The sequence below is a fragment of the Pseudoliparis swirei genome, chromosome 15, assembly GCF_029220125.1.
Source record: "Pseudoliparis swirei isolate HS2019 ecotype Mariana Trench chromosome 15, NWPU_hadal_v1, whole genome shotgun sequence".
NCBI lineage: Eukaryota > Metazoa > Chordata > Actinopteri > Perciformes > Liparidae > Pseudoliparis > Pseudoliparis swirei.
The window spans coordinates 1,318,421-1,330,679 of record NC_079402.1 but is presented as its reverse complement, the minus strand read 5'-3'; the positions used below and the strand labels follow the sequence as shown (position 1 = coordinate 1,330,679).

The 12,259-nt window shown below is 47.1% G+C and overlaps 1 protein-coding gene across 1 annotated transcript in view; it reads right to left on the bottom strand.

The window, feature by feature from the left end:
- crb2a (crumbs cell polarity complex component 2a) overlaps window positions 1–12,259 on the bottom strand; it is a 29,422-nt gene that overhangs the window by 9,058 nt on the left and 8,105 nt on the right. Inside the window, exons 3-9 of the mRNA XM_056432166.1 lie at window positions 10,041–10,236; window positions 7,649–7,788; window positions 7,096–7,266; window positions 6,899–7,012; window positions 5,196–6,131; window positions 3,714–4,270; window positions 3,179–3,344 (exon numbers count right to left, since the gene is read on the bottom strand). Coding sequence (XP_056288141.1) covers window positions 3,179–3,344; window positions 3,714–4,270; window positions 5,196–6,131; window positions 6,899–7,012; window positions 7,096–7,266; window positions 7,649–7,788; window positions 10,041–10,236 — 2,280 coding nt within the window. The remainder of the gene's footprint in view (window positions 1–3,178; window positions 3,345–3,713; window positions 4,271–5,195; window positions 6,132–6,898; window positions 7,013–7,095; window positions 7,267–7,648; window positions 7,789–10,040; window positions 10,237–12,259) is intronic.

The following is a 12,259-nucleotide window of genomic DNA, read 5'->3' as shown; positions in this document are numbered from 1 at the left end:
TCTAGTTATTGAAGTCTCTTATGTTCATATCTCTAGTTATTGAAGTCTCTTATGTTCATATCTCTAGTTATTGAAGTCTCTTATGTTCATATCTCTAGTTATTGAAGTCTCTTGTGTTCATATCTCTAGTTATTAAAGTCTCTTGTGTTCATATCTCTAGTTATTGAAGTCTCTTGTGTTCATATCTCTAGTTATTGAAGTCTCTTATGTTCATATCTCTAGTTATTGAAGTCTCTTATGTTCATATCTCGTTATTAAAGTCTCTTATGTTCATATCTCTAGTTATTGAAGTCTCTTATGTTCATATCTCTAGTTATTGAAGTCTCTTTTGTTCATATCTCTAGTTATTGAAGTCTCTTATGTTCATATCTCTAGTTATTGAAGTCTCTTATGTTCATATCTCTAGTTATTGAAGTCTCTTTTGTTCATATCTCTCGTTATTAAAGTCTCTTATGTTCATATCTCTAGTTATTGAAGTCTCTTATGTTCATATCTCTAGTTATTGAAGTCTCTTATGTTCATATCTCTAGTTATTGAAGTCTCTTATGTTCATATCTCTAGTTATTGAAGTCTCTTTTGTTCATATCTCTAGTTATTGAAGTCTCTTATGTTCATATCTCTAGTTATTGAAGTCTCTTGTGTTCATATCTCTAGTTATTAAAGTCTCTTGTGTTCATATCTCTAGTTATTGAAGTCTCTTGTGTTCATATCTCTAGTTATTGAAGTCTCTTATGTTCATATCTCTAGTTATTGAAGTCTCTTATGTTCATATCTCTAGTTATTGAAGTCTCTTTTGTTCATATCTCTAGTTATTGAAGTCTCTTATGTTCATATCTCTAGTTATTAAAGTCTCTTATGTTCATATCTCTAGTTATTGAAGTATCTTATGTTCATATCTCTAGTTATTGAAGTCTCTTATGTTCATATCTCTAGTTATTGAAGTCTCTTATGTTCATATCTCTAGTTATTAAAGTCTCTTATGTTCATATCTCTAGTTATTGAAGTCTCTTATGTTCATATCTCTAGTTATTGAAGTCTCTTATGTTCATATCTCTAGTTATTGAAGTCTCTTATGTTCATATCTCTAGTTATTAAAGTCTCTTATGTTCATATCTCTAGTTATTGAAGTCTCTTATGTTCATATCTCTAGTTATTGAAGTCTCTTATGTTCATATCTCTAGTTATTAAAGTCTCTTGTGTTCATATCTCTAGTTATTGAAGTCTCTTATGTTCATATCTCTAGTTATTAAAGTCTCTTATGTTCATATCTCTAGTTATTGAAGTATCTTATGTTCATATCTCTAGTTATTGAAGTCTCTTATGTTCATATCTCTAGTTATTGAAGTCTCTTATGTTCATATCTCTAGTTATTAAAGTCTCTTATGTTCATATCTCTAGTTATTGAAGTCTCTTATGTTCATATCTCTAGTTATTGAAGTCTCTTGTGTTCATATCTCTAGTTATTGAAGTCTCTTTTGTTCATATCTCTAGTTATTGAAGTCTCTTATGTTCATATCTCTAGTTATTGAAGTCTCTTATGTTCATATCTCTAGTTATTGAAGTCTCTTATGTTCATATCTCTAGTTATTAAAGTCTCTTATGTTCATATCTCTAGTTATTGAAGTCTCTTATGTTCATATCTCTAGTTATTGAAGTCTCTTATGTTCATATCTCGTTATTGAAGTCTCTTATGTTCATATCTCTAGTTATTGAAGTCTCTTATGTTCATATCTCTAGTTATTGAAGTCTCTTATGTTCATATCTCTAGTTATTGAAGTCTCTTTTGTTCATATCTCTCGTTATTAAAGTCTCTTATGTTCATATCTCTAGTTATTGAAGTCTCTTATGTTCATATCTCTAGTTATTGAAGTCTCTTTTGTTCATATCTCTCGTTATTGAAGTCTCTTATGTTCATATCTCTAGTTATTAAAGTCTCTTATGTTCATATCTCTAGTTATTAAAGTCTCTTATGTTCATATCTCTAGTTATTGAAGTCTCTTATGTTCATATCTCTAGTTATTGAAGTCTCTTATGTTCATATCTCTAGTTATTGAAGTCTCTTATGTTCATATCTCTAGTTATTGAAGTCTCTTATGTTCATATCTCTAGTTATTGAAGTCTCTTTTGTTCATATCTCGTTATTGAAGTCTCTTATGTTCATATCTCTAGTTATTAAAGTCTCTTATGTTCATATCTCTAGTTATTAAAGTCTCTTATGTTCATATCTCTAGTTATTGAAGTCTCTTATGTTCATATCTCTAGTTATTGAAGTCTCTTATGTTCATATCTCTAGTTATTGAAGTCTCTTATGTTCATATCTCTAGTTATTGAAGTCTCTTTTGTTCATATCTCTAGTTATTGAAGTCTCTTATGTTCATATCTCTAGTTATTGAAGTCTCTTATGTTCATATCTCTAGTTATTGAAGTCTCTTGTGTTCATATCTCTAGTTATTGAAGTCTCTTGTGTTCATATCTCTAGTTATTGAAGTCTCTTTTGTTCATATCTCTCATTATTGAAGTCTCTTATGTTCATATCTCTAGTTATTGAAGTCTCTTATGTTCATATCTCTAGTTATTGAAGTCTCTTGTGTTCATATCTCTAGTTATTGAAGTCTCTTGTGTTCATATCTCTAGTTATTGAAGTCTCTTTTGTTCATATCTCTAGTTATTGAAGTCTCTTATGTTCATATCTCTCGTTATTGAAGTCTCTTATGTTCATATCTCTAGTTATTGAAGTCTCTTGTGTTCATATCTCTAGTTATTGAAGTCTCTTGTGTTCATATCTCTAGTTATTGAAGTCTCTTTTGTTCATATCTCTAGTTATTGAAGTCTCTTATGTTCATATCTCTAGTTATTGAAGTCTCTTTTGTTCATATCTCTAGTTATTGAAGTCTCTTATGTTCATATCTCTAGTTATTGAAGTCTCTTATGTTCATATCTCTAGTTATTGAAGTCTCTTTTGTTCATATCTCTAGTTATTGAAGTCTCTTATGTTCATATCTCTAGTTATTAAAGTCTCTTATGTTCATATCTCTAGTTATTGAAGTCTCTTGTGTTCATATCTCTAGTTATTAAAGTCTCTTATGTTCATATCTCTAGTTATTGAAGTCTCTTATGTTCATATCTCTAGTTATTGAAGTCTCTTTTGTTCATATCTCTAGTTATTGAAGTCTCTTACACTCGTATCCGTCGGGCAGGTCCAGGCAGTGACCTCCGGGGTCACAGGGCCGGCCCACGCACCAGACCCGCGTGCCGCACGTCTTCCCGGTGAACTGAGCCGAACACGAACACGAGAAGTCGTTGAAGGTCACGCTGCACTGACCTCCGTTGAGACACGGCTTCACCTGCAGGGGGCAGCAGAGAGACGGCAGGCAGCCAATCAGCTGCGGAGCTCAACCAGGGGATCTCTGGCCTGTGGGTTCTGGTTCTGGTTCTGACAGGGATCCAGTTAAAGGTCAATTCTGTGACCCGAAAAAACGTTTTTCTTTGCCAGCTGGTGTAAGACGTGTATTTGGAAGGAGGTGCAGTACGTTGAGCATCGTCAGTAGCATCGTCTCCACCTCGACCCAAACGGACGTTCTGGTGTCCGTTCCAGAGTTACAGACTTCAGTGACTCGTCACCCTGTTGCCAGGCAACACATCAGCATCCCGTGCCGAGCTGTGAGGGAACGTATGTTTAGTCCTTGATGAGCAGAACCGTTCAGACATCCCACCTTGCAGGCGGCGTCGCTGACGCAGTCCTTCTCCACCTTCTCAGCGTACGGCGCCCCCTGCTGGTCGGAGCCGTTCCGGGCGTCCGGGTCCAGGCGCACCGAGTCCAGGCGGAGGTCCTGCAGGCAGCCTTTGTAGCGCCCCCCCCAGGCGGCCGAGTCCCAGCCCCCGGGGAGACCCCCGACGTATGCGCGGTCCCCGGCCTCCACGGCGACCTCGGGCATCTCCCCGATGCCGTAGCGGAGGCCGGCGCGCTCGAAGGTCACCCGGCCGCCGCGGACCTCCAGCTGCAGCAGCTGCTGCTCGCCGGTGGTCAGGAACACGGGGGCGCTGAGGGCGGCGCCGCCGCGGGGCCGCGAGCTGACGGAGAGCCTCCCCATGCCCAGGTAGACGGAGAAGTACGCGGCCCCCGAGGGCCTCCTCAGCTGCAGCAGCAGCCCGTCGGGCTTCAGCGAGCGCAGGAAGAAGGACACGCTGAAGCTGCTCCCGTGGCCCCGCCCCACGGCGTGGACGCTGAAGCTCGCCGCGTCCTCGTGGCCGTACGTCCAGGACGGGAACTCTGCCGGGACAGAGAGGAGGGTTTGATCACACAAGAAGAAGAACGACTCCATCAATCCCACCACGCCGCTGCCTCGGACCCATGAGCAACCTCCTCCACTCGTTCTCCCCAGAGGAAACACCGCAGCAGCAGCAGCAGCCGCCTCCTGAGTGGTTCTGGGGTCAGCTGACGAGCCGCCAGCAGCCGCCTCCTCTAGACGGTGTGTTCACGGCAAGTTATACGGTCGAGCCATCGCTCAGCAGCTGGAGATTCATCTCAAGTTACAGACATCCAAAATAATGAAGGTTGAATGAAACGTCTTCCTAGTTCCTGCCCACGATCCCTCATGGCTTCCATGTTGGCGACAGGTTTCCCTGCTTGTTGTTGTTGTTGTTTACATGTCTCTCGTCTGTTTCTCAGCTTCAATGGTCAAAGACGACGTCGGCTGTCACTCAAACTAATAACTTCGTGTAGCTCGTCTCCCTGAGGACAGTGAGTTCTGCTTCACTTCACTGGGAACTTTGTCAATGAAATAATCTGCAGCCCCAAAATATACGTGTCACGTAACTTCTGTCGCTAAACAAACCGTTGTTCCCTTAAACCGTGTTGAGGACTCGTGTTCCCTAAACACTTGATGGGCTTGTGTAGAATGATGAAAGACCTCATGAGGAGCTATTGCTGTAAGATCTGAAATAAACGACCAAGAAATGTAATAACTGAATAGAATGATCTCTAACTTCAACATGAGTAGAAACACGTGAGGTAAGACATCAGTCACCTTCAGTGTCTTCATGATGACCCAGTTCTGTGTCTCTAGTCCAGACGGTGGCAGCTGTGGGGGCGGAGTCTCTGAAGGCTGATTGGCAATCGGCCAGCAGCCGAGTCCAGATTGGAGACTCCGCCCCCTCCGCTGCCACACAGACCCTCTGGAGCTCGAGGCTCGTACCTTCAGAGCAGCGCTGGCCGTGGTAGGGCCGGTAGCAGTCGCACCGGTATCCGGTCCACAGGTCCACGCAGCGGCCGCGGGCGCCGCACGGCGCCGGCCGGCACCAGTCCGTCTTGCTGCAGCCCGGCTGGTGGCCCCGCCCCTCCGGGAGCGTCTGCGGCAGCACGGGACGGGAGTCCACCGCCAGGTCCTCCATGCAGCCGATGAAGCCCGCGCCGCTGGCGGAGAGCTCCAGAAGCTCCTCCGGGGCCCCGCCCACATACAGGTGAGCGAACGCTGCCGAGGGGCGGAAGGGCGGGTCGGCGCCGCCGTCCGTCGCGCTGCATCCGGCGCCGTCGCAGCCGGGGCCCTTCAGCACCAGGACCAGGCCGCGGTGGTCGACGGACACGCGGGCGTCCCTCCAGTCCCCGTCGCTCACCGGACCGGCCAACGCCACGCCCAGCTCCGCCTCCTGGGAGAAGGCTTTAGCGCGGAGGCCCCGGTCCACGATCTCCAGGCTCAGGTGGTTCTGCGCGTCGCCCCTGAAGAAGAGCAGCACGCCGGGCAGCGTGGTCCGGAAGCGCAGCTGCACGGCGAGGCGGCGGCGGGCCGGGCGCTGCAGCTCCTCCGGCGCCACCTGGAGGTGGATGAACCCGGCGGCGGAGAAGGAGAAGGTGGTGCTGGTGGAGCAGCGCTGGTCGTAGAAGCCGTGAGGGCACAGGCAGGCGTGGCCCGGCTCGCCGCCCCGCAGCCACGGGCGGCAGGTGGCGCCGTTCTGGCATTCGTGGTCCACGCAGCCGGAGAGCTCCACGCCGCAGTGAGCGCCTCCCCAGGGGAGCTCGCCGGGCGCCGCCTCCGGACAGCGGCAGGCGTAGGAGGCGCGGCCGTCCTCGCAGCGGCCGCCGTTCTGACACGGCTGGCTCTCGCACTCGTCAACGTCCACCTCGCACAGCTCACCTGCAGGGCGGCGACACCGAGGGTTACACATGGGGGGAGGCGGAGCCTCACCTGCAGGGAGGAGGAGCCTCACCTGCAGGGAGGGGACACCGAGGGTTACACATGGGGGGAGGCGGAGCCTCACCTGCAGGGAGGGGACACCGAGGGTTACACATGGGGGGAGGCGGAGCCTCACCTGCAGGGAGGAGGAGCCTCACCTGCAGGGAGGGGACACCGAGGGTTACACATGGGGGGAGGCGGAGCCTCACCTGCAGGGAGGGGACACCGAGGGTTACACATGGGGGTACGGGCCGCAGGGATAGGGAGGCGGAGCCTCACCGGCCATCATGAAGAGTGAAAAACAATCAACTAAGTATTTACATTTCTCAACTGATCCGTGCTATGAATGTCATTTCTGTATGATTCAAATCTTTTTTTTAAAAGTCTGAATCTGAGCATGTCTTGTTCCAACAGAGGAGACAGGTGAGGTGATTGCGCAATCCCCCCCCACACCTTTTTACTTTCTCATTGCTCGTCACCTCCGTAACATTTGGTGACATAGAGGAGGTCGTGTGTGTATTCTACAGATCATCTTGAGTCCAGCTGGATGTTTGTTTCAAATCTTAATCAATCCGCTGAAGAGGTTCCTGAGGTTCCTCTGTCCGGACCACCTGGCCAAGGTGTAATAGAATGTCTTGTAGCTCAGGAATTAGACCGAGCCCTCCGGTACTTGTGCTTGTGAACGTTACGCCCGACGCACACCCAGCGGCCGTGTTGTGTGTCCTCACCCAGAAAGCCGGCGGGGCAGCGGCAGGCGTGTCCGTTGAGCCGGTCCTCACAGGACCCCCCGTTGTGACACGGCTCCGACTCACACTCGTCGATGTCCACGGAGCAGTTCTCGCCTGCAACGTGAAGCGAAAGACCACCAATCAAACGGCGTAGAGGACGACGCGGCCCGTCTGCTGTTTCTTTCATCGTCACCGACCTGCGAACCCCGGCTGGCACTGGCAGACGTACCCCGCGGCGTCCGCCAGGCGCAGCTCCCAGTCCGGCTCCCAGTGGGACGCCTCCGAACGCTCGAAGCACTCGCCGCCGTTCTGGCACGGCCGCTCGGCGCACTCATCGATGTCGACCTCGCAGTTCGGTCCTTCAAAACCTGGAGAAGACGAAGAAGAGTTGGTGTGTTAGTGGCTCAGGCCTTGTGTTACTGGGCTCAGGCCTTGTGTTAGTGGCTCAGGCCTTGTGTTAGTGGCTCAGGCCTTGTGTTAGTGGCTCAGGCCTTGTGTTAGTGGCTCAGGCCTTGTGTTAGTGGCTCAGGCCTTGTGTTACTGGGCTCAGGCCTTGTGTTAGTGGCTCAGGCCTTGTGTTAGTGGCTCAGGCCTTGTGTTACTGGGCTCAGGCCTTGTGTTACTGGGCTCAGGCCTTGTGTTACTGGGCTCAGGCCTTGTGTTACTGGGCTCAGGCCTTGTGTTAGTGGCTCAGGCCTTGTGTTAGTGGCTCAGGCCTTGTGTTGGTGGAGGAAGCGTGTAGTTCAGTACCTGGCCAGCAGAGGCAGGTGTATCCGTTGACTCCCTCTAAACACGAGGCCCCGTGCTGACAGGGGTCAGAGGCACACTCAGGGATGTCCACTTCGCAGTGGACCCCCTGGAAGCCCGTATCGCTGCAGTCACACTCATAGCTGAGGAGACACAAGAAGTACACAATAAACCAAAGAGCAGCAACACAACATGGGGTCCTCACAGCGGGGCGGGACCCCTGAGTCTTCAGTCTACGGATATGCAGGACTATGTGGGTCCACTAACAAACATGGCAACTCTTTAAAATCCACATCTATTGATCCACATCTTCCAACAGTCTGCAATAGAAACGCTTCACAGACTAAAAAAAAAAAAAAAAAAAAAAAAAATATACACTTTTATTAATCCCCAAGGGGAAATTAGTTCTCTGCATTTAACCCATCCTTAGTTATTAAGGAGCAGTGGGCTGCGGTGAAGCAGGGAAGCAACTGGGGTTCAGTGCCTTGCTCAAGGACACTGACTTGCAGCTAATGGGGAGAGCGGGGATCGAACCCACAACCCTGCGGTTGCAGGACGGCCCTCTTACCCCACTGAGCTAAAGCCGCCCCCAAAAAGTGACCTCACTACTAGTGACTAGTAGTGAGGTCATAGTAGTGATGTCATAGTAGTGAGTAGTGAGGTCATCGTAGTGAGGTCATCGTAGTGAGGTCATAGTAGTGAGTAGTGAGATCATCGTAGTGAGGTCATCGTAGTGAGGTCATCGTAGTGAGTAGTGAGATCATCGTAGTGAGGTCATCGTAGTGAGTAGTGAGATCATCGTAGTGAGGTCATCGTAGTGAGTAGTGAGATCATCGTAGTGAGGTCATCGTAGTGAGGTCATAGTAGTGAGTAGTGAGGTCATCGTAGTGAGATCATCGTAGTGAGGTCATATTAGTGAGTAGTGAGATCATCGTAGTGAAGTCATCGTAGTGAGGTCATCGTAGTGAGTAGTGAGATCATCGTAGTGAGGTCATCGTAGTGAGGTCATAGTAGTGAGTAGTGAGGTCATCGTAGTGAGATCATCGTAGTGAGGTCATATTAGTGAGTAGTGAGGTCATCGTAGTGAGGTCATCGTTGTGAGGTCATATTAGTGAGGTCATCGTAGTGAGTAGTGAGGTCATCGTAGTGATGTCATAGTAGTGAGTAGTGAGGTCATCGTAGTGAGTAGTGAGGTCATCGTAGTGAGTAGTGAGGTCATCGTAGTGAGGTCATCGTAGTGAGATCATAGTAGTGAGGTCATCGTAGTGAGATCATCGTAGTGAGGTCATCGTAGTGAGGTCATCGTAGTGAGGTCATCGTAGTGAGTAGTGAGGTCATCGTAGTGAGGTCATAGTAGTGAGTAGTGAGGTCATCGTAGTGAGATCATCGTAGTGAGGTCATATTAGTGAGTAGTGAGGTCATCGTTGTGAGGTCATATTAGTGAGGTCATCGTAGTGAGTAGTGAGGTCATCGTAGTGATGTCATAGTAGTGAGTAGTGAGGTCATCGTAGTGAGTAGTGAGATCATCGTAGTGAGGTCATCGTAGTGAGTAGTGAGGTCATCGTAGTGAGATCATCGTAGTGAGGTCATCGTAGTGAGTAGTGAGGTCATCGTAGTGAGGTCATCGTAGTGAGTAGTGAGATCATCGTAGTGAGGTCATCGTAGTGAGGTCATAGTAGTGAGTAGTGAGGTCATCGTAGTGAGATCATCGTAGTGAGGTCATATTAGTGAGTAGTGAGGTCATCGTAGTGAGGTCATCGTTGTGAGGTCATATTAGTGAGGTCATCGTAGTGAGTAGTGAGGTCATCGTAGTGATGTCATATTAGTGAGTAGTGAGGTCATCGTAGTGATGTCATAGTAGTGAGGTCATCGTAGTGAGGTCATATTAGTGAGTAGTGAGGTCATCGTTGTGAGGTCATATTAGTGAGGTCATCGTAGTGAGTAGTGAGGTCATCGTAGTGATGTCATATTAGTGAGGTCATATTAGTGAGTAGTGAGGTCATCGTTGTGAGGTCATATTAGTGAGGTCATATTAGTGAGTAGTGAGGTCATCGTAGTGATGTCATAGTAGTGAGGTCATATTAGTGAGTAGTGAGGTCATCGTTGTGAGGTCATAGTAGTGAGGTCATATTAGTGAGTAGTGAAGTCATCGTTGTGAGGTCATATTAGTGAGGTCATCGTAGTGAGGTCATCGTAGTGATGTCATATTAGTGAGGTCATATTAGTGAGTAGTGAGGTCATCGTAGTGATGTCATATTAGTGAGTAGTGAGGTCATCGTAGTGATGTCATAGTAGTGAGGTCATATTAGTGAGTAGTGAGGTCATCGTTGTGAGGTCATATTAGTGAGGTCATCGTAGTGAGGTCATCGTAGTGAGGTCATCGTAGTGTTGTCACCTGTTCACCAGGTCGTGGCAGGCGGCCCCGTTGCTGCACGGCGTGCTGGCGCACTCGTCCACGTCGACCTCGCAGTCCTCGCCGTGGAACCCGGGCCGGCAGTCACAGGCGTAGGCGGCGACCAGGTCGCGGCAGGCGGCCCCGTTGAGGCAGGGGCCCGACTCACACTCATCGACCTCGGCCTCACAGTTCACTCCTGGAGGGAGAGGAGGAGGTCCGTCACAGTGATGATGATGATGATGAGGATAGTGATGAAGGCACGGAGCTGCGGTCACATGCTCTGTTGTTTACATCATCAACATCTGTATCGGCCGGCCCTGGTCTCCAGATACCCGCGGTGATAACCAGCCGTCTGTCCATCGTCCACACGGCGGGGTGGAGTGACAGATACCAGAGAGAGGTCAGAAAGGTCGAGAAGGGGAGAGTTCCCTCTCAGCGACACAGAGACGCTATCGCAGCCAGACAGCAGCTTCACATCCCCCCTCCCCACTGGAGACCTTCTTATATGTGACATTCTCCTTCTTTAAGTGTTCAGAGAGAACATGTCCCCCTGATGCGGTGCGACCCCAAGGGGACTGCCTCCACTTCCTGTTCACACATCCCAAAGTCCCCAAATTGTGGCTACACCATGTTCACTGAGAGAAGTAGGTTCACTTTCTCATAGACTTATATACCAGCGGTCTCCAACGACTAGAACACCTTTAGTATCGGTATAGGTCCTTTAGTACTGGTATAGGACCTTTAGTACTGGTATAGGACCTTTAGTACTGTATAGGTCCTTTAGTACTGGTATAGGACCTTTAGTACTGGTATAGGTCCTTTAGTACTGGTATAGGTCCTTTAGTACTGTATAGGACCTTTAGTACTGGTATAGGTCCTTTAGTACTGGTATAGGACCTTTAGTACTGGTATAGGTCCTTTAGTACTGTATAGGTCCTTTAGTACTGGTATAGGTCCTTTAGTACTGGTATAGGACCTTTAGTACTGTATAGGTCCTTTAGTACTGGTATAGGACCTTTAGTACTGTATAGGACCTTTAGTACTGGTATAGGTCCTTTAGTACTGGTATAGGACCTTTAGTACTGGTATAGGACCTTTAGTACTGGTATAGGTCCTTTAGTACTGGTATAGGACCTTTAGTACTGTATAGGTCCTTTAGTACTGGTATAGGACCTTTAGTACTGGTATAGGTCCTTTAGTACTGTATAGGTCCTTTAGTACTGGTATAGGTCCTTTAGTACTGGTATAGGACCTTTAGTACTGTATAGGTCCTTTAGTACTGGTATAGGACCTTTAGTACTGGTATAGGACCTTTAGTACTGTATAGGACCTTTAGTACTGGTATAGGTCCTTTAGTACTGTATAGGACCTTTAGTACTGGTATAGGTCCTTTAGTACTGGTATAGGTCCTTTAGTACTGTATAGGTCCTTTAGTACTGTATAGGTCCTTTAGTACTGGTATAGGTCCTTTAGTACTGGTATAGGACCTTTAGTACTGTATAGGTCCTTTAGTACTGGTATAGGACCTTTAGTACTGTATAGGACCTTTAGTACTGGTATAGGTCCTTTAGTACTGGTATAGGACCTTTAGTACTGGTATAGGTCCTTTAGTACTGGTATAGGACCTTTAGTACTGTATAGGTCCTTTAGTACTGGTATAGGACCTTTAGTACTGGTATAGGTCCTTTAGTACTGTATAGGTCCTTTAGTACTGGTATAGGACCTTTAGTATCGGTATAGGTCCTTTAGTACTGGTATAGGACCTTTAGTATCGGTATAGGTCCTTTAGTACTGGTGTAGGTCCTTTAGTACTGTATAGGTCCTTTAGTACTGGTATAGGACCTTTAGTACTGTATAGGTCCTTTAGTACTGGTATAGGACCTTTAGTACTGTATAGGTCCTTTAGTACTGGTATAGGTCCTTTAGTACTGGTATAGGACCTTTAGTACTGTATAGGTCCTTTAGTACTGGTATAGGTCCTTTAGTACTGGTATAGGACCTTTAGTACTGTATAGGACCTTTAGTACTGGTATAGGTCCTTTAGTACTGTATAGGACCTTTAGTACTGGTATAGGTCCTTTAGTACTGGTATAGGACCTTTAGTACTGGTATAGGTCCTTTAGTACTGTATAGGTCCTTTAGTACTGTATAGGTCCTTTAGTACTGGTATAGGTCCTTTAGTACTGGTATAGGACCTTTAGTACTGTATAGGTCCTTTA